At 49.5% G+C, this 20,896-nt stretch overlaps 1 protein-coding gene across 3 annotated transcripts in view; it reads left to right on the forward strand.

Moving 5' to 3' along the window:
- Window positions 1-3,195: 3,195 nt before the first annotated feature.
- Window positions 3,196-20,896, forward strand: part of LARP1 (La ribonucleoprotein 1, translational regulator) — a 57,277-nt gene continuing 39,576 nt past the window's right edge. For 2 of the 3 annotated variants that reach the window (XM_059417218.1, XM_059417219.1), the window contains exon 1: window positions 3,196-3,974. In XM_059417218.1, the coding sequence (XP_059273201.1) occupies window positions 3,533-3,974 (442 nt within the window). In that variant the 5' untranslated portion in view covers window positions 3,196-3,532. The remainder of the gene's footprint in view (window positions 3,975-20,896) is intronic. The other variant, XM_059417217.1, reaches the window with a different exon arrangement.

Raw genomic sequence — 20,896 nt, forward strand, 5'->3', positions numbered from 1 at the left:
TGCTCAGCAGGGAGCCTGCTTCCCTCTCTCTCTTTCTGCCTGCCTCTCTCTCTACTTGTGATCTCTCTCTGTCAAATAAATAAATAAAATCTTAAGAAAAAAAAAGATGTATTTATTTATTTGAGAGAGAGAGAGAGAGAGAGCATGAGTGGGAGGGGGAGAAGGAGAAGAGAGAATCTCAAGCCAGTGGGAGCCTGACACGGGGCTCAGTCTCACCATCCTAAGATCATGACCCTGAGATCCTTACCTGAAGCAAAAGCAAAGGTTGGGCACTTAGCCGACTGCCCCACCCAGGCACCCCAATGCACCATGCTTTCTTTTCTGAACTTCAGTGACCTTTTGTGATTGACGAGTACAACCACAGGACCTTGTCATGCCAGGTACATAGTAGGGACTCAATGGATAATTTGTGGCAAGAATTAATATGTATCTCATTGGGTTATTGTGTGAATTAATTGAAATAATGAATGTCAAGGATTTTTCATAGTACCTAGGATATAGTAGGTACTCAATAAAAGCAGTTACTCTTAACTGGTTTTAGTAATTTTTAATATTTAAAACTGAATATTAAATGTCACAGGGGATCAGGAATTTTAAAGACCTGAACTTGAATCCCAATTCCATCATTTTATATTGAAAAAACGACTGGATTTAGGGTCAAGAAATTCAGGTATGAGACCTGGCTCTGTCCTGAATTAGCTGTGTGACCTTGGTTAAGTAACTTCACTTCTCTGAACCTCACTGCCCTCATCTGCAAAACAAGGAAATTGAGTAATTGTTAAGATTCCTTTTTCCAGCTCTAACAGCCTCAGTTTAAGATGTAGTCTTTTCTTTTACTGTCTCTGGCCCCAGTTTGCCCGTCTGTAAAATGGCATGCTGACATTTAAGAGCCCCTTTCTGGGACAGAGCAGGCCCAGGGTGTGCAGATCCCAGTGACCCTCTAGCCTCTAAACAGCAATCTTGAAGGTGCTTATTCAGCTCAGACTGAGTGCTAGGTGGTGTGAACAGGTTACTCATCCAGAGTCCGGGTTCCCTTACAAGTTGTCTGGGGCAACTCTACTTTCTACCTCCAATTACAGGAATATAGAACAGAATGACCAACAGTGACCATAATGCCCCTTATTAACAAATAAGGCCTAGTGTGAATTACCTCTTTAGGAAATACTTAACAGTAAATATGACAAAAAACAATAGTGCATTTGAGGGACAAGGTGAAATAATTTACCTTCTGATTAAGGGCATATATAATGCAATTATGAAGAATCCTGCTTAAATTTATTGACATTCCTGCAATCATTACAGGAAGAGGTACCGTTTCTTAGTACCTCTTTTGAAGCACTGGCCTGAGTCTCTATAATTTACACAGCACTTTGACTAACAGTGTCTCACTTGACTCCTTACAAAAGATGGGAAGGTAGAAGCAAGTCAGGCATAATTTACCCCATTTCTCTACCAGGAAAGTGTACCCAGGAAAGAGTGGAATGCTGACCATGGTGCAGAGGCTGAGTTACAAGTTAGGGAAGAGCTGGGACTAGACATCAGATTGCCTGGCTGTCCCCAACAGCTCCTCTCCCCAGTAGTCATGGTTACAGCCACCCTACAACCAGCCTTATCCCCTGGGGCAGTTCCAAGAGGCTATTCAATAAGCCTTCTCCCATACCCAGACCATCATGTGCTCTAGTTCTTGCCATGGAGATGGCCAACATCCCAGGCTGTTATGTCTTGAGCAGGTGGGATCACAGCCCTTCAGAGAGGCCAGGAATTCTCCAAGGGAAGTGTAGGACCGGCTGATCTGTAAGCACCCAAGGGGACCTTCTTAGACACGCAGGTTTCTAGGTCCATCCCATACATACTTAATCCTTAAAACATTTGGAATCTGCATTCAGAGTTATCCCTCATCATTCAAACTGAAGTAGCTGGTTGAGTCCAAGCTACCACTGTAGTAATTATTGTCTTCATAGATACTAGACAAGTGCTTGTTTACCAGTTTCTTTTTCCACCTGAGAGTGTAAAGTTCATAACGATAGAGACCTCGTTAGCCTGACTGATTGCCGAACCCCATTTTCTAGAACTCTACATGTCCCCACAGTACAAGGTTAGTAAGTATTTACTGAATGTGCACCCAAGTTTGAAATCACTGTCCTACACAACTGGTTCCTTTTACAGAAGAGAAACTGAGGCCCACTGAGGAGACCACTGCTGCAGAGATAGTAAGGCGCAGGGCCAGCGCCTGGATAAAATCTCAGATCTCTGAATCCCAATCGGGCATAGGTTTAACTCCGCCTAAAGCAATTATTTAGAAAAAACGAAATGCAGTTGAAAGAAAAAAACATTTCCTGCCTATAAACACTAGGCTTTAGGGGGCTTGGCGGGGCGGGGCGGGGGTGCCGTTGGTAGTTCGTTCCCACTTTGTAGGCACCCTTGTCCCCAAGGGTTAAGGGCCTGCCTTCGGGTCGGGCGTCGAACCCAACTCAGGGCAGTGTCCCAGCCAGAGCCCGCGGGGAGGAGCCGAGCACTGCCTACGGAGGTGAGGGCGGCTCGCCCAAGGTCACCCAGGCGGCGCCCACAGGGGCCAGGCCCATGGGGCGCCAGGGAGCCGGCAGTATCGGTACGTGTTCGGGGTAGATGGGCACCCTTCTCCTTCACCCTGCAAATCAAGGGTGACATTAATGGCTCCTTCTCCCGAATTTGGCGCACCCAACCTAAAGAGCCCGGCCAGGCTCGGTCGGCCGCGTGGCCCGTTCCCATGTGCTCCACCTGCGGACGCCCTGACGCGCTGGCCCTTTAAGACACCTCCCCCTCTTCACCCACCCATCTCTCCTGCCCCCCACCCATTGCCCTCCCTTCCGAATTGCATCAGGCACGTGCTCGCCCCCGTCCGGTCAGAGTACCCCTCACCCCCCAGTCCGGGAGGTGCTCCGAGGAATTGGAGGCGAGGGGCGGGGCGAGGGGCGGGGCCGCGAGGCTGTGTGCGCGCGCGCTCCCGCCGGCTTCGCCCGCCCGCCTGTGGCCAAGGTCCGGCCTCGGCGGGCGCGTTCCCGCTGCGCCGTCCCCTCCCCTCGCCCGCCGCGTCGCGAGGCGCGCGCCCGCCCGCCGCCTGCCGCGGATCGCGTGGTCGCCTCGGCTCGCCGCGCCTCTCCCCCGTCCGTCCATATTGCTGCAGCCCCCGAGCCGGGAAGCCCGGGCCGCCCCGGCGGCGGGGGGGAGGGAGGGACGGGACGAGAAGCCTGCCAGGCTCGGGGTGGGGGCGCCTTGCGAGGAACGGGCGGGGGGGGGGACGCGCGCCGAGGAGGCCTGGACCGCAGAGTGGGGGGCCTTCCTACCCCCCCCGCCCCGCCAGCGGGCCTCGGATCTACGGCGGCTGCATCCGACCGCGAGGGGGGCCGCGCCTAGCGTGAACCCCGACCCTTCTCCGCAGGGACTGGGGCCCAGCGCCCCGGAGGAAGGCGTCGCGGGTGCCCTGAAAGCCAAGTTCGAGGCGGGGGAGGCAGCCTCGGGCGCGCCCGGCTTCTCCGGGGGGGCGGGCGCGCAGATGGCCACTCAGGTGGAGCCGCTGCTGCCGGGGGGCGCCCCCCTCTTGCAGGCCGAAGAGCACGGGGGTCTGGTGAGGAAGAAGCCGCCGCCGCCACAGCCCGAGGGCAAGGGCGAACCCGGGGCGAACGACGTCGGAGGGGGGGAGCCGGACGGCGGCGCCCGGAGACCTCGGCCGCCCTGCGCCAAGCCACACAAGGAGGGCACCGGGCAGCTGGAGCGCGAGAGCCCGCGGCCGCCGCAGCCGCCGGGCGCCGAGGGCCTGGCGATCAGCGACGGGGAGGAGGGCGGCGGCGGTGAGCCGGGCGCTGGCGGAGGAGCGGCTGGAGCCGCGGGCGCCGGGCGTCGTGACTTCGTGGAGGCCCCTCCGCCCAAGGTGAACCCTTGGACTAAGAACGCGCTGCCGCCGGTCCTGGCCACGGTGAACGGACAGTCCCCTCCAGGTGGGTCTCCCTGCTTGCTCTCTTGGATCCGGGGACCTCTTCCGGGGACTTGGACGTCCCCTCCCCCAGCGGCCTTCAGGGCCCGGGGGTCCGCCACTGGTCGTGGTGACTCGGGATTTTTTTTTTTTTTTAATTGCCTCCTGGCTCGTTTGGGTCGCGGTTCCCTCTCACACACTGGGGAAGCCGCCCCTGCCGGAGGGCCCAGCCCCCGGGAGCCCATGGCCACCGCCTGGGCCTCAGCGGTTAGTGGGCAACGGCGTGGTCCGGGCCTACCTCGCCAGGAGAGGGTGGGCGCTGGTTTCGGTGAAAAGCGCTCGCCCTCCCTCCCGCGTGTTGGTGTCGAAGACGGTTTCTAGCTTAACCCTTTCTCGGGAAGCCCCTCTTCCCACCCCGCCCCACGTTCCCCGTTTTGGTAGCGTTACGATCGTCCCCATGTTGTAAATGTTTAATGAGCATATGTCACGGGCAGCGAAGCGCGCGGTGATGAGTTCATACCGACCACACGGATTCGGGCTTTAAAAGTTAACAAGTTTTGTTCTCTGGTAGATGATACTAGACGGTGGGATCGCCATTGGCGACGGGTTGAGGGGTCGGTTACGGGGAGAATGATGAGAAGAGGAAACCCAACGTGTCATTGAATTCGGTGGTTTCCCTTCCCGATCCCGGGGACCTTCCGCCTCGAGAGGGAGCCGGATGGCGAGTGTGCGGGGATCCAGTTAGGGGTTGGCGGAAAATGTGGGGCGAGGAAGGGGGCATGCGGCGACAGGAGGGGCGTGTGGCGGCGGGGGAGGGAGTGGCCGGGCTGGGCGGGCGGGTGACAGTTGGGCGCCATGCGCCGCGCCGCCGGCCCGCGGGCTGCTCGCGGCCGCTGGGCCTGTGCGTTCGGCCCCCGCCGCCGCGCTCGGGGTGGAAGGCGGGTGCGGGCCGGCGGCGCGGCGCGGCCCGGAGTGTGCGTGTGCGCGAGTGTGAGTGCGCGGCCCCCCTTCCCGGCATTCCTCCGCAGCCGGGACAACGTGGTGCCTCCCCGCGCGGGGAGCGGCATGTGACCGCCGGCCGGCGCTCCTGGCGCCCTCCCTCTCCCTGCTCGGATTTTCGGTTCTGTGGACCCCGTCCCTTGGGAGATCCCGGAGGAGCCGTGTCAGCTTGGGGGGAAAGGCGGTGAAGAATATGGAGGCTCGTCTCGGCCTCCCTTCGCCGAGACGAGATCGTCGGTTGGGTGGGGGGCGCGCCCTGCTGCCTCCCTTTGCGGGCGCGTGGAGGCTCAGCGGCTCTGTTTTTGGGTCCTTTTGAAGTGGATCAGTATCAAAACCCGCTTGCGGCTAGAATGTTGGGCCTGTGGCCATAGCCCTAGTGCTTTTCAAAACTCTCCTGTAGTCGCTGGTTGAGACTGACTAGTTTAAACCGTCAAAATGGGGAAAGTTGAGGAGAGAGCTTATTAATGCTTTTACATTCGAGGGTTTAGGACCACTCATAATCTTAGGGAGACTTGAACAGCCAATTTGGAAAATATCATGTTGCAATTTTTATTTCTTTTAAGGTTGCTTCATTTGGAGGAGGGGACATTTGGGGTTTACTAATAATACCTCAAACCGTGTTCTCTTCCTTCTGCCCTCTCCTCCTTCCCCCCTTTCCCTTCCAGAACTCTATTATGCAAAGGGCAGTGCTGAAACGTCCATTTTCTTGCATATTCCTCCTGATCCACCCACAGAGGGAGGGAATGTAACTTTAAGACACTCTTTAGTCCCCCCCCCCTTTAAACTCAAAGGGGTATAATCATCCCCAGGAGAGAGCACTCCTCAGAAGTTTAAATAGGGCTACTCACCCTGGCTGCTGCTGCTTAGCTAATGGTGAACCTGCCTTGTGGGTTTTAAATCAGCCATGACATCAGGTGGTATTGGGTGCCTGAGCTGGCGTTTTGTGCAAGTGCAGGGGCCCTTGATAGGGTGCGTCACTGGGGTTATTGATCGTGGGAAGAAGACAGCTTGGCTGGCATCTCGCCTTCCCTGAGTGGAGAAGCCTGCTTGGTTTAAGTGCCCAAAGCAAAATTCTGAGCCTGGTAGTTTTGCTCTGTTCTTGTTTTTCTGGAATCTTAAGGCAACAAAGTGTCTTGTCTGCTGGTTGGTTTTTGAACCTGAGGACTAGTTTTTGACAGACTGACTCGAATTGATCCAGTAGCTTTTCTGTTTAAGTCTGTTTTAGGGCTTGGTTGCTTTTTGAGGGAGAATTCTGATTAAATCGTCTGTCTAGTAAGGTTAGATGGAGGCTCTTTTTTTGGAGAGTGCATGGACTGCTACGGCCGTTTTTTCAGCCCTGATTTTATTTGGAGCTTGGACAAGTTTAAATGTGACACCAGTGGAGTGGCAGTGTGGTCTTGGGAATTTTTGTGTTCTGTGATGCATATGTTTTTGGGAGTCTACAGAAATGAGTGCCTCATAAGCAAGCTAAAAGCTTTCCAGAGCTTGCTGCAAATGCCTATTTTTAGCCCTCCTTTTGGCTCAGATGCTAGTGTTTTAGTGCTTTAAGGGACACATGCAGTAACTAGTAATAAAAGATGTTTTTCAGCACCCCCCCCCCATTCTTGTGGGGTTCTCTCTTCTGGTTTAAGTGTCCACATCTTAGATTTGTAGTTTTCATTTTAAATCAGGATTTGCATTTTGGCCTTTTGTATATCCCTCCCCTAGACAATTTTGAAGACCTTTAATTTTTTTTCCTTATTCTAGCTACAACTCTTGTGAGTATGAAAGAAGCAGAATGGGAAATGATCCACAGCAAACGTTCTGGGGTTTTATTTGGGTTTAACCCCAGTTTTAACTGCGTTGATTCAAGTGCCAGCTCTACCACTTGCTGGTTGTGCCTCCTTGGGTAAGGTACTTAACCATTCTGAGTCTCAGCTTCTTGGTTTGTAAAAAAAGGATTAAATTATGATTTATCTGTTTCATGGGGTTGTGAGCATTGACTGTGGTGATAGCCCAATGCTTAGCATGTGGTAGCTGTTGTACCATGTCTGGGAGACTGGGGCTTTCCAGGACTTTTTCTGGGTCTTCTTTTTCTCCACCTGGAAGAGGAGGGGGGTGGAGAATACAGTACTTTCCTTTTTTGGTATTGTGTCAGTACTCAAATATATGGGATCCATCTCCTTGAAAATAGAGTTTTGCTTATCCATAGACAGGATAGGCATATTGTCTATAATCTTAAAGGTTGCTGACCCAAGGAATTGGCTATTTTTGCTTTGGAATGTGGTATGATGAATGTTTTAAAAATAAATTCTAATTTGTTTATTTGCGTTTTGTAAAAACTACCTTTGGTAGAGTGCACATATGCTCTCAAGGCTGTGGGGAAAGACCATAACTGAATTAAGTTTGCTGTGGCTAGTGCACGTGCGGTGGGTTGAGACCTGAGAGTGTATCATCACCACAAGCTTCTGCCCACCCCAGCAGGGGGAATCGGTGGATTGGTCGTGTAGGACTTCTAACTTCATGTGACAAGAAAATTAAGCAGTGGTATAGTGTTCTTTAATCTTATTTTATTTTTTTAAAGACTTAAAATTTATTTTTCGGGGGTGGGGCACAAGCAGGGGGAGCAGTAGGTAGAGGCAGAAGCAGGATCCCCTTATTGAGCAGGAAGCCCGACATGGTGCTTGATCCCAGAGTCCTGGGATCATGACCTGAGCCGAAGGCAGATACCTAACTGACTGAGCCACACAGGCACCACAGTGTTCTTGACTTTAAAAGGAAATCCAGGGGCGCCTGGGTGGCTCAGTGGAACCCTCTGCCTTCGGCTCAGGTCATGATCTCAGGGTCCTGGGATCGAGCCCCACATCAAGCTCTCTGCTCAGCAGGGAGCCTGCTTCCTCCTCTCTCCATCTCTGCCTACTTGTGATCTCTTGCTCTCTCTCTCTGTGTCAAATAAATAAATAAAATCTTAAAAAAAAAAAAAAAGGAAATCCAGCCAAACACTCTGACATGAGTATTTGTGTTCTGGGCATCAGTTTTTTGTGTGTTCATTTGAAGTGTAGCTAACTGATGGCACAAAGTAAAGAAGAGGCAAAATCTCTGCTAACCTAGAGCAGCCCTAGGAATCCTCCACCACAGGGAGCTGGCCCCAAATAAATCTCTACTCTCTTTGTCTACTTTTCTTCTTAGGTTTAGGCCCTTTTTCAGGCTCCTCCTCGTCACTAGGGAGGTGTAACTGTGTGGATCTGGGGTATCAATTTTCAGTACGGCTTTTATTTTTTAATTTTTTAATTTTTTTAAAGATTTTATTTATTTATTTGAAAGACAGAGATCACAAGTAGGCAGAGAGGCAGGCAGAGAGAGGGTCAGAAGCAGGCTCTCTGCCGAGCAGAGAGCCCGATGCGGGGCTCGATCCCAGGACCCTAGGATCATGACCTGAGCTGAGGGCAGAGGCTTTAACCCACAGAGCCACCCAGGCGCCCTCAGTATGGCTTTTAGAGCTTCGTCAGACCCTTGCCTTTTCCTTTTCCCACGATGAGAAGTGGACTATGGAAGCAACAGCTCTGCCTTGGAATCCTACAGTCTACAGTTTTTAGTCTCAGCTTCACTTCTTTTGCTGCTGTTGCTGCTTTTTTAAAAAATTGAGGTATAATTGACTATTAGTTGCAGATCAGTAACATAATGTTTCAATATTTGTATATATTGAGTTTTGATTCTAACTTGCTGTGCAATCTTGGGTGAATTACTCGGCCTCTCTGAGCCACCATTTTCTCATCCCCAAAATGAGAATAATGATAGTTACTACTTCTAAAGGTTGTGAGAATTGAAGAAGATAATGTTTATAAAGCCCTTAGCATAGTGCTAGGCACATACCATCCAGTAGGTGCTACTTATCCAATAATTGCTATTTTAAAATTTTTAAATAAATGATGACCATTATGAAGCATGTTCATTCCACTTCTGATTCTGTTATTGAATAGTATTGTGGATACCAGCATGCTGCCCTAGGCTTCCTCTGCCTCTCTTCTTCTCAGAATGAGGGAATCCAATTAGGTCTAAATGTCTTTAAAATATTTTTCCTATCAAAAGTTTTTCAGTAGGATACCTGGGTGGCTCAGTGGGTTAGGCCTCTGCCTTCAGCTCAGGTCATGATCTCAGGGTCCTGGGATGGAGCCCCACATCAGGCTGTCTGCTCTGCGGGGAGCTTGCTTCCGCCTCTCTGCTTAACTTGTGATTTCTCTCTCTCTGTGTTAAATAAATAAAAGCCTTTAAAAAAATAGAATAATTAAAAAAAAAAAGTTTTTCAATAAACCACCCCACACACACACGCACAAGAAAGAAACCAAAACAGAGTTTTTAATATGTGTTTATTTCTATTTGCTGTAGCAGTTAAGAACTCAGTTTGAATACAAGTTCTGTAAGGGCTGGAGAGACTCTTCTGGCTTTAGGAACCTAGACAGATTGCTTGGGGTGCATATCAGATACTGTGGAGCAAGCAGACAGTATATGCCTTGCAGTGTCGTGATAGAAAGTACCCAGCACTGCCTGTGAACATTTCCCCCCACCAAAGAAGAATTGAACCCAAACCTAACAGAGCCCTAGATCTGTGGACATGGAGGAACAAGTTAATGGACCTTGGGGTAGCAGTCCAGTTTCCGAGTGTGAGAAATTCTTCAGGACAGGTTATCGATAAATGACTTTTTTTTTTTTTTTTTTAAAGAGTTGAGACATCAGTCAGTCAGATGCATTGTGTGGATCCTGATTTGAACCAGTTTCAAGAAGACATTTTGGTGACAATGGAGGAAATCTGATCCCTTTAGAGAATGATAAAGGAATTGCTTGTCAGGCGAGATGAGACCCCTGTTTATATGGCGCACCCTCAGCTAAGAACTGCTAGGTTAGCCTCCATAAATGAGGCTTTAAAGCTGTTTTCCTGCATTGCAGATTACTTTTTCCCCTTCTAAAGAAAGCACACAGTTAGGACCCTCTGAAAGGGAGGTGGGAGGAGGCTGACTGTCCCTGAAACTTCAGGGTAAGGTGTTTGAGTTTTCTACTTCCCTGGGGAAATGAGTGCCTGCTAGGAACGGAGTTATACCCATTCAGGCAGGGGGGGTACGGGGTGGTCTCTGCAGTCTCAAACCCTGAACCTCCTGAGCTGTGGAGTGTCTTGGCTGACCCACCCCTGGTCTGCAGTGGGACCAAGCCTAGAGTAAGCATTTTATTTATTTATTTATTTAAAAGATTTTATTTGTTTATTTGACTGACAGAGATCAGCAGTAGACAGAGAGGCAGGCAGAGAGAGAGAGAGAGAGGGAAGCAGACTCCTTGCTGAGCAGAGAGTTGGACGGGACTCGATCCCAGGACTCTGGGACCATGACCTGAGCCGAAGGCAGCGGCTTAACCCACTGAGCCACCCAGGCGCCCACTAGAGTAAGCATTTTAGAGCTGTTACTCAGCACTGGGTTCCCTCCCAGAGGGAGGCGGGGAGAGGAGGAGTGGGTCTGAAACCACAAAAACCTCTTTAAAATGGAGAGCTTGGCAGATGGGAGTGCCACTGTTTGCAAAATCCAAGACAAGCTCACAAAGGGGGTAATTAGGGTGCTGGGGCCTCAAGAGGGCTCACAGGTCCTTCAGTCTGGGCTCACAAACATCCCTGGCTGGTCCAGAGTTACCTGGTGGAGTGGTCAGGAGAGAGGATGGCCTTACCTTGCTGGGGGTTCGTGAAAGGAAGTAAGTTTTGCTGTCTGGCTGATGGAAGCATAGGGAACAGCTGAGTGAGGGAGCAGAAGGATAGGTAGTGATAGGATTTAAATCAGAACATGGGCAGAGTACCTCTCTCTGCCCTCACTTGATGACTTGGCCTACCTAACTTCTGTTTTTCTTAGTCTCAGAATGGGTCTAATCCCTGTGCTGAGGTGGTTTTGAGGATCAAATTAATTTGAGTATGGAGTAGCCCCATTCATTAGTTAAAATGTCCCACGCAGGTGTATGTGGTTTATGTTCCAGAAAATGCACTACAGAGCCAGATATATGTAATTTCAGTTATCCCTTCTGGGGGGTTATTCATAACTTTCCTAAGTGAGGATGGGTAATCAGGAGTTAGCTTAATTTTCAAGTAACGCTATTTGCGGAAGTTACCAGGGCCTTTTGGCCAACTTCTTAGGGCAGATAGCCTAGGGTGTCTCCCTGAAGGATTTTCTGAGAATCACAGGGACACTGTTGACTTGGCATCTTTCTTTTGGCTGCACCTTGAACTGGCAAAGCCATAGGTGTGGGGTATGAGGAGTGTAGGCCTTTGTTGATGAATTTTGTAAAGCCAGCAATATAGATCAGTCCTGTGTAGTGAGGGGCTTCCCCATCTCAGTATGAGATACTCTTAGCAAATCCAGCTGACCCCTTCCATCAGAGGCCTTGTTTAGAGGACCCTTTGTTTTTTGTTTGTTTGTTTTTTGGCTTATTGTTGTTTTAAGATCTTATTTATTTGAGAGAGTACAAGCGGCAGTGGATGGGGGTCGTAGCAGAGGGAGAGGGAGAAACAGAAACGGGCTCCTCGCTTAGCAGGGAGCCCAGTGCAGAGCACGATCCCAAGGATCCTGGGATCATCACCTAAGCCGAAGGCAGACACTTGTAATAATAATCCTCCCTACTTTTGATAACCACCTTACCTAACTCCAGACGTCCATTCCAGTAACTCAAGGTAGCCTTTTCTTTTCTCTGCCTTAAAGTGAACTTGCAAGAAGCTTCTCAGAGAAGCTGAGTCCCACCATGGCCAGGAGCCATCTGCATAAATGTTCCACCTGGGCTCTGTATGGTTTTTCGCTCTCCTTTTCACATACAGCAGCTTACTTAAGTTCCTGCTGATCCCAAGATAAGTCATGGTGATACCGTAGTTACCCCTTACTGGATACTTGATGTGTTCTAGCCCATGTAGTGCCCTGCTTCACAGATGAGGAAAGTGAGACTCAAATTAGTAAGCAACTACCGTTCTAATTGTGTGGACTAAGAGTCTTGGGTCATCCTTGCTGAAGCAGCTTCCCACCTGGCCTCCTGTCACTCTTCCCTCAAGATCCTCTCATGGCTTCTCTTTGTGGAATAAAGTTCCAAGTCCTTGGAGTATTCTCTAATCTACCCTTGGTATGGCTCCCCACACCACCCATTCGTATCCACCCCCCCCCCCCCCCAGCTCTGACCTTCTCTTTCACTGCTTTTCCCGCCCAGCAGCGTTGGTCTTTGCATTTCCTAGATTATGTTGTGTTCTCTCTGCTTCAGGGGTCCAGTTCTGGAATGCTCTTTCCCCAGATAGCCACATGGCTCACACCGTCACTTTGTTCAGGTTCCTGTTAGATAATTAGTGAACAAGTGGCTAAATCTCATACTTTGACAGCATCACACAGCACATTTTGAGTTTGGCATAGAAAATGCCACAGTGAATAACAAAAATCTACGTTGGGAAGGAGCGCATGTGCTTACAATGCAGTATGAGAGGTGCTGTGTAGGAAAAGGGATGGGATTCTCTGGGAGTGTGGGTAGCAGGGGTACCCACTCAAATCTAGGTCAGAGAATTCATTCTGGAGGAAGCAATGGCTGAACCCCTTGAAATGGGAAGGATGGGTAGGAGTTACTTGAGAAAAAGCCTGGAAAGAGAGCTCATGCTTGGTGAAGCAAAGGCCCTAGTGTTCAGGGAATTAAGTAAATTCCTTGTGGCTGTAGTGTAGATGACTTAGATAAACTGTGATTTTTTAACTGAAGGCAGAGGGAAGCCATTAAAGATTTTAAATGAGAGAGTGGCGTGGTCAGATTTTTTTTCTTTTGAAAGATTATTTTGGCCATGTGAGAACCTCTTAAGAGTAGATGGTTTGGGGTTTCCTGTCTGATCCTTTGGGGCAAACTTTCCAGATTACAAAAGGGAGCAGATTTCCAAGTCATTGCTGAAGTGTTGGGCAATTATCAGCTGTCATCCTTTAGGCATAGGGAGTGGCTCCAGTTTATGGGATTTCTCTGACCTTTCAGAAGGCCACATTAGCTGGAATGCGGCTCAGTTGCCGGAAGAAGCAGTTTCTGATGGACTGGCCTCAGCTGAGTTCACGCTGGAGCTTGGAACCACCAGCGTGCTTCACCCTGATGCAGCAGCACAGGCACGAAGAAGAGGAAGCCCTGGAAGTAGTAGCAGGGGACAAGCTGGCCAGTGGGCTGGTGTGGCAACTCCCACCTCCAGCAGGGAGGCACCCCTGTGGCAGAACTTGCTAGGCTCAGCGGGCTGCCTCTTGTCAACCATTCTGCAGCTTGGCTCTGTAGGCTTTTCCACAGATAGCCGTGTGCACAAGGTTCCCTTCCATCAGAGCCGCCTCCCCTCAGCTTACTTCAGCTTGTTTGACTCTTGAGGGGAGTGTGATGGGTCTGCATTTGCCCATGGATAGACTGCTATCAGGTGTCCCTGAGAACTTGGGACTCTCATCAGGCTCACCCAGCCCAGTGCCCAGTTGGCAGCTCAGCTCTGTCCTGATTGCTGTGCTCTTTCCCTTTTTTTTTTTTTTTAATATTTATTTATTTTAGAAAGTGGATAGCAGAGGGGCAGAGAGAGAGAGAGTCTTAAGTGCAGTCCATGCTGATTGCGGAGCCACCGTGGGGTTCGATCCCACGACCCTGAGATCACAACCTGAGCTGAAACCAGAAGTGAACACTCAGCTCAACCAACTGCGCCACCCAGGCACCGCTCCCTTCTTTTTGAGCGGAAGACGTATACAGCGCTGGAAGGGACCCCAGAGGTCACTGAATCTAAACCCCTTGTTTACAGGTTATGTGTTTCAGGCCTCGAAAAGAAATGGGGAGTTGCCCAGGGTCACAGTTGAAAGGAATGCCAAGACTTGAACCCAGTCATCTTGGCTCCCACCCCAGTTCTGTTTTCACTCCACCTCTGGAGGAAGAGGTAGATGGGGTGGTTGATCAGGAACTTGGGAGTCAGTCGAGCATAGTTTGAGGTCATGCCAGCCGCTTAGCAACCGAGTGCCCTTGGACAGGTTGGTAATGTCTAGGCTTCAGTGAATGTGATGTGTTCTATCTAGGGTACTCACACGCTGGAGGCCCTGTTGAAAATGAGGGGGATGAACACGAGAGCTCAGCTGGAGCTCTCAATAAGAAGTGAGAGTTTGAGAGTGTCAAGGGCTTGGTTTTGACCTGTGTCTTCATGTGCTAACAGAGGTCAGGTGCCAAAGCCAGCCTTTCTTGTCTCTTCCTGGATCCTCTGCATCTCGATCCCTTCTATTCAGTCCTGTTCGGTAGTTGTGTCAGTTAGAAATGGACTCCGGTGCTACTCCATCTTTGATGTCTTTCTACAGCTTTGGGTTGGTTTGGGGGGAGTGGAGGTCTTTGCTTTTCCTGTTCTGTGTATATGTATTAACAGCAGCCTGAGAAAGAGATACCTATTATGTGTATAGAACAGCCTGGTTTGGGTTTTGCCCCTTGTGGAGCTGAATGTAGGGGTAGAGTTTAGACGTGGTAAGAGCAAGGTTCTTGGGTGTGGGCAGCCAGATGCTGCCGATAGGGAATGTGGGAGGGAGACAGGAAATCAGGAACACAGAGCAGCTCACAGGGATGCTTGCACCTTTCTGTGAGGAGGGAATGGTTGAAGGAACTAGGATTATTTTGTCCAAAGAATCAAAGCTTGGGGTGGGTGGAAATGTTCTGAAATACAGTGTTTGAATAGACCTGCTTCCTGTGTCCCTATTGGGTAAAGCTCTGAATGCAGATGGGCGGGGGGTGGGGGTGGGCGGTGTTAGAAGGTCAAGAAGTAACTTTCAGCAGTGTCCCCAGATGCATTCAGCTGTTGATGAGGTGTACTGAATTTCTTGATGTGGTGATAATACTTAAACAGGTTGGTTGGTGATGTGTTCCAGGGGCCTGCAGCTGCAGATTTGCAAAAGTAGTTGCCCAGATTTGTTCATTTAGAAATTTTTGAGTACTTGTAGGTGCCAGTCCCTGAAATTCAGGGATAGACAATTTAGGGGCTGTCATGATGGGGCTTACATTCTAAAAGGGAGAAGTCCCGAAATAGTATTCCTCATCTTACATCCTGAGGCCCATTCCAGCTGACTGACAGGTTTTTTGCGTGTTTTTTTTTTTTTTTTTTTTGTTGTTATTCATCTATTTTATTATTTATTTATTTTTAAAAAAGATTTTATTTATTTATTTGACAGACAGAGAGCACAAGTAGGCAGAGAGGCAGGCAGAGAGAGAGAGAGGAGGAAGCAGGCTCCCCGCTGAGCAGAGAGCCAGATGCGGGGCTCGATCCCAGGACCCTGGGATCACGACCTGAGCCGAAGGCAGAGGCTTAACCCATTGAGCCACCCAGGTGCCCCTTATTCATCTATTTTAGAGCAAGAACACGAGTGGGAGTGGGGGAAGAGCAGAGGGACAGGGACAAGCTGACTCCACACTGAGCATGAAGCCTGACATGGGGCCTGGTCCCGCGACCCCAACATCATGACCTGAGGGGAAATCAAGAGTCATACGCCCAACTGAGTCACCCAAGTGCGCCCCTCCCTTTTTTAAAGTTTGAACCGAAAGTTTGAACCGACTGATGGGTTTTGATTGGCCTTCAGTTTAAAAACAATTTAAAGCATGGGGAGGGTATGTGCTATGGTGAATGCTGTGAAGTATGTAAATCTGGCGATTCACAGACCTGTACCCCTGGGGCCAATAATACGTTATATATTTATAAAAAAAAAATTAAAAAAACACAATTTAGAGTAATCACCTATATTTTAAAATCTGAAAACCCAGAAATTTGCAGCTTATTTTTAAGAGGGCAGACTCGATACATAGAAAAACCCCAGATAAACAAGCAAAACCCATTGAATTTTGTACTTTGAATGGATAAATAGCATGGTATGTGAATGATATCAGTAAAGCTGTTAGAGAAAAAAATGAGAAGACCTGGCCACACTGAATCTGTGTTCTTGAGGACTCAGTTTTTGACCCGTGCTGATGAGTGCTATCCAGTGGCAGTACCCGCCCCACTTTAGACTGGGACACCAGCGTGCGTCACCTGGGCCCAGACTTCGTGTGTTTGATCATACAAAGCAGAGACTGGCAGCAGTCTGTCCAGCCTGCAAGCTGAGAGCATCCTCATGGGAGGAGTTTGGGAGAGGAGTGGGGGAAAGGCCTATGGCAGGAATTGGGAGTCTCTAGGGGAACTCCTTACACACGGGGAGACCTGATAGGACTGGGCATTGTGGTCCCAAGACCCCAGTACCGTGATAGAAAGCTATCTGGGAGTGAAGGGATGGGAAAACTGGCTTGTGTTAGGTCCCACTGAGCCTTTGTTCCCCTCCTCTTTGAAATGGGTATGGCATCTTTGGTCTCTCTCAGGCCCCTTCATTTCCAACACTAGGTGTGAGGGTGGTTGAGGCAGGTGTTACTAGTTCTCAGCTGAAAAGGAGAAAGCTCCTGACTAGGTCCTGTGTCATTGGAGCATTGAATTCTCTCTGGGGGAAGAAACACTGGAGAGAAGCTTCCCCAAGGCTGGCCTGCTCCTCACATCGCTGTTGGTGTAAGCCCTGTGGTAGGGGTAGGATGGAGAAGAACTCTGAGCAGGAAACTGGAGACCAGCCTTCTAGTCCCAGCTGTTTGGCTCACTTGCTAAGACACTTTGGGCAATTTACTGAGTCTGTTTGGGTTTCCTTTTCCTCTCTGTAAATGAAAATGGTTAAGCCAGAAGATCTTTCAAGGTCCTTTCCTGCTGGGGTAAAGTTTGATACATCAAATTGGAGGTGAAGATTACATTAGATTGAGAAAGATTCCATCTAAGGGGAATTGCTTTCCCCCACCCGACTGGCCTGGTTTTAGGGTTACACTTGAGAGCTTGCCCAAGGCTTTGGGATTCTTCTACCTAGGCATGAGCTCTTCTGGCTTAGGCTTCTGGAAAATGTTGGGCTAAAATGAGCTGCCGCAGAAGGTTATGAGTAGCCGTCACAGTGTATAAACAGTGGTGGCCCGTCTCTTGACAGAAGTGTCATTGAGAAGATTCTGCCATTCTGTACCTGGCTGTGCTGGGTTGTTGCTGAGAGCACCCCCTGCTTCTGGCTCTGAGATTTAGAACCTGTGTCTTGTGGAGGCCAGGGTCAAAGTGTCAGCCAGCTCACTGGAAGGGAAGCTGGCCCATCTCAAGAGACTGAGTGCTTAGAGTTCACAGGCTAATCAGGAGGAGCACCAGGGCTGGAGCCTGCCCTTTTGTGTGAAAGGAACTAACTTGGCTACCAGCAAAGTGAAAATCCTTCATTTAACATACTTGAGTAACCTACTGAGTGTTAGACCATGGGAGTACTGATGGGAACAAGACAGAGGAGGGCTGCCTTCATAGTTTACCTTCTAGTGGGGAGACACAGTAAACCAACAGGGTAGTTCTTGCTATCTCTTGCTGCCTAACCAATCACCCCAAACTTAGTAACATAAAAAACCCCAACTATTTGTTCACTGATTTGTGTGTGGGTGTGGATTAGGATAAGCTTCAGCCAGGTGAGTCTTTCTGTATGGCAGTGATGGGTGTAGCTGGTGTTCTGGTCTGGAGGGCCCACCAGGCTTCACTAACATTTTTGGTACTTTGGCAGGGGTGGGTGGAAGGCTGAGTTCAGCTGGAACTTGAGTGCCTTCAGGTGCCCTCTCCAGCCTGGTGGTTTCAGAGTGGTAGGACTTACTGCACAGTAGTTTAGTGCTCCCTGACGAAGCTTTTTAAGAGACGAGAACTAGATGCTGTCAGTATTCTAAGGTCTGGGTCTGAGCACTAGCACATAATCACTTTCACCACCATGTGATGATAAGAGGCCACAGACCCTGCTGAGATGAAGGGGAGGGGTCATGGGCCCTCCCTTTCAGTGGGAGGAAGGCCAGCTTGCAGCCATCTTTAATACAACATGGTGGCTGCCAATCATGGTTAAGTGCTGTAAAAGAAAGTAAGGCAGTGTGCTAGAGAGGTGGGAATATGTGGCTGGGGACAGCTTAAAACACTGTCCAGGAAGACCTCCAAGGATGAGCCAAGGTGAGACTGATAAGGAGTATGGTGGTGAGTATTCTTGCCTGGAGGAACAGCAAGTACTAGGCAAGGAACAGATCAAGAGGCTGTGAGGATGAGAGGTGAGGGCCCTCAAAACTCAGAAGCAAGAGGCCCTGGGAGGCCAGCCTAGGGAGTTTGGATTCTGCTCTGAAGGCGCTGAGAGAGGTAGTGTGATAAGATTTCTGCTTGAGGGTTACTTTGTCCTTTGCAGAATGGACAGGGGCAGGGAGAGCCCTTGGAGACTTGTACAGTAGCTAGGGAAGAGATGGAAAGGAGTGGACGATGGCATGGTGACTGGGCCTGATTTTTTTACCTTATAGTTTTCCTTTGAGACTAGGCCACTTAAAGAGTAAGTGTTCTGGTTGCTGTTTCTTACTTCCTCTTGTTTGTCCAGAAGCCAAATCATTGTTGTATGGTGCCCATAAATAAGAAGAGGATGGTCTGAGGCAGGCAGCTGTTTCACCTGGGTTCCTGGTAAGCCTCTCAGACTGGGAGCCTCTCAGACTCCGTGTCCCAGGGTGGAGGTGGAGGGAGAGTGTGGGTAAATAGCCTGGAGGCCTGGGGCTGGGGCTCATTCCCCATCCTCCAGGCCCCACCATCCCAGCCCCAGCTCCTGGTGCCCCCCATGCTATTTGCCACACTCTCCCTCCACCTCTACCCTGGGACCTGGAACCTGAGATAGGCGAAGGGAAGCCGCCTAGCTGGGAAACAGCAATACTCTCCTGGCGCTGGGGCTTTTTAATTCCAGGTAAGATCTTCAGGGTGGGGTCAGAGCAAGCTGAAATCTGTGGATCCAAGTTCTGTTTCTAGCCTTGCTCTCTCCATTCTCCTGGCTGAACCTTCATTTCTCACAACTTGTAAGAAGGGATTGGGTGTGTGCTTATGAACACATTGCTCGTCTATCACTATGTGCCTTTATCATGTCCCTGGGCATAGCCAGGTGTCCTAGAATCTGCCTCATGGTTAGCTTGCCTTGAGGACACATGTCTCAAGGGGCCAGGTCAGACTGCCCCAGACCGTCCACTTCTGACATGATTATCAAACTGAGCCACCATACCATCTCATTCATTATCTAGGTTCATTTTCACAAAACCCCTGTGGGATCTGGCTACAATCTTCTAATCCTTGTTTTATGGATGAGAAAATAGAAATGTTCAGAGAGGTTCAGTAATTTGCTTAAGTGTACGCAGCTTTTTTTTTTTTTTAAGATTTTATTTATTTATTTGACAGAGACCACAAGTGGGCAGAGAGGCAGGCAGAGAGAGAGGAGGAAGCAGGCTCCCTGTTGAGCAGAGAGCCTGTGGGGCTCTATCCCAGGACCCTGGGATCATGACCTGAGCTGAAGGCGGAAGCTTTAACCCACTGAGCCACCCAGGCGCCCTGTACGCAGCATTTATTGAGGAGCTGGGATTGCAGCACCTGGCATGCTGACTCAAGAGTTGGTGCAGTACTTGCCATCTAGCTGTGCATTCTTCCAGACCACAGATGTATATGTACCCTACCTGGAAACCTTTCTGGAAGAGAGTGGACCCATACAAATTTTCAGAATCTACAGAACCCTCGTGCCGCAGCCTGGATTTCCTACGTCTGTTCCTTGACCACCTTTAGTGGGCATGAACTAGGTCCTGGAACTTCTGATCATCTCTCTCTTCCCCCAGAGATGTTCCTCTTCAGCTCTGTCAGGCCGCTTGCAGCCCTCTGGAAAAGGGCTGTGCTGACCTTGTGGTTTCTCAGGCGTGGCCTTAGGGCCAGTCGTGGGGGTGGGGGGTGGCTCTCTGCAGGCTCAGGGAGGCTCTCTGGCTCTTCTCAGAGGAAAATACTGTTAGGTATTGGGACTTTAACTTCTTTTCAAAGGGGAAATCTTTTCAACTTACTTAAACAACACCAATTCATTGTAGAAAAATGTCCACCAACCACCATCAACACTACTAAGCAACCACATCCTTTTAGACTAGTGTTGCGTAATAGAAATACAACACAAGCTATGTGTATAATTTTAAATTTTTCAGTAGCCATAGTTTTAAAAAAGTGAAGATAGGTGAAATCAATTAAAATGATGTAACCCAGGATAATCAAAAGAGTATCATTTCAACTACAATCAACATCAAAATTGTTAGTGAAATATATTCTTTGTGCTAAGTCTTCAAAATTTGGTGTGTCTTTTACACTTAAAACATGTCTTGGTTTGGACTACTCACATTACAAGTGCTCAGCATCCACATGTGGCTAGTGACCGTTGGACAGCACATTTCTATACTTTTTTTTTTGTTGCCTGTGAGTATGTGTGTGTGTGTGTATCTGCTTTTAAAAAAAAGTAGGATCATAATATCTCATAACCTATGTCCCATCTCCCCTCCTAACATTTAGAAACATAAGCTTTAAAGGGCATTTACCTGCTTATAATCCTCAGAGCAACTCTTGGTAAGGAAGGTAGCATTTTCTTGATAAGGGTTAAGGAGCTGGCCAGTTCTGTGTCACCGCACACAGCCTAGCTCTGCTGCCCCTGAAGCTTCCCCCCTCCACTGCCGCCCTGCAGGCACCTGGAGTGGACCCAAGCCCACTGAGCCCAGTCCAGAATTCACATACACCACGTGCACATGCCCACAAACCATGCACTGTGCTGAATGAAGCAGTCCCCTTATAGGGGAGGCTACTGACCAAGGCTGCCGAACAGGGGTGCAAGGTTTAAAACTTAAAACCCAAGCACGCAGATCCCCAGGTTAGTGCTCTTTCCACCACACTTAATTGGCCCTCCAAGAGCTTACTGCTTGGTTTGCAACTAGCCAGAGAACAGAAGGAAAATCAGTGCGGTGGGGAGGGGGCAGAGACTTTCACTTAGGTTTGTTCCGGGGTTCCCCAAGCCCTATAGTACATGCCCCATGGAGGAGACAAGCTAGGTCATAGTGGATGCAGAAAGAGAC

This window comes from Mustela nigripes, chromosome 12 (genome assembly GCF_022355385.1).
Source record: "Mustela nigripes isolate SB6536 chromosome 12, MUSNIG.SB6536, whole genome shotgun sequence".
In the NCBI taxonomy this organism is placed as follows: domain Eukaryota; kingdom Metazoa; phylum Chordata; class Mammalia; order Carnivora; family Mustelidae; genus Mustela; species Mustela nigripes.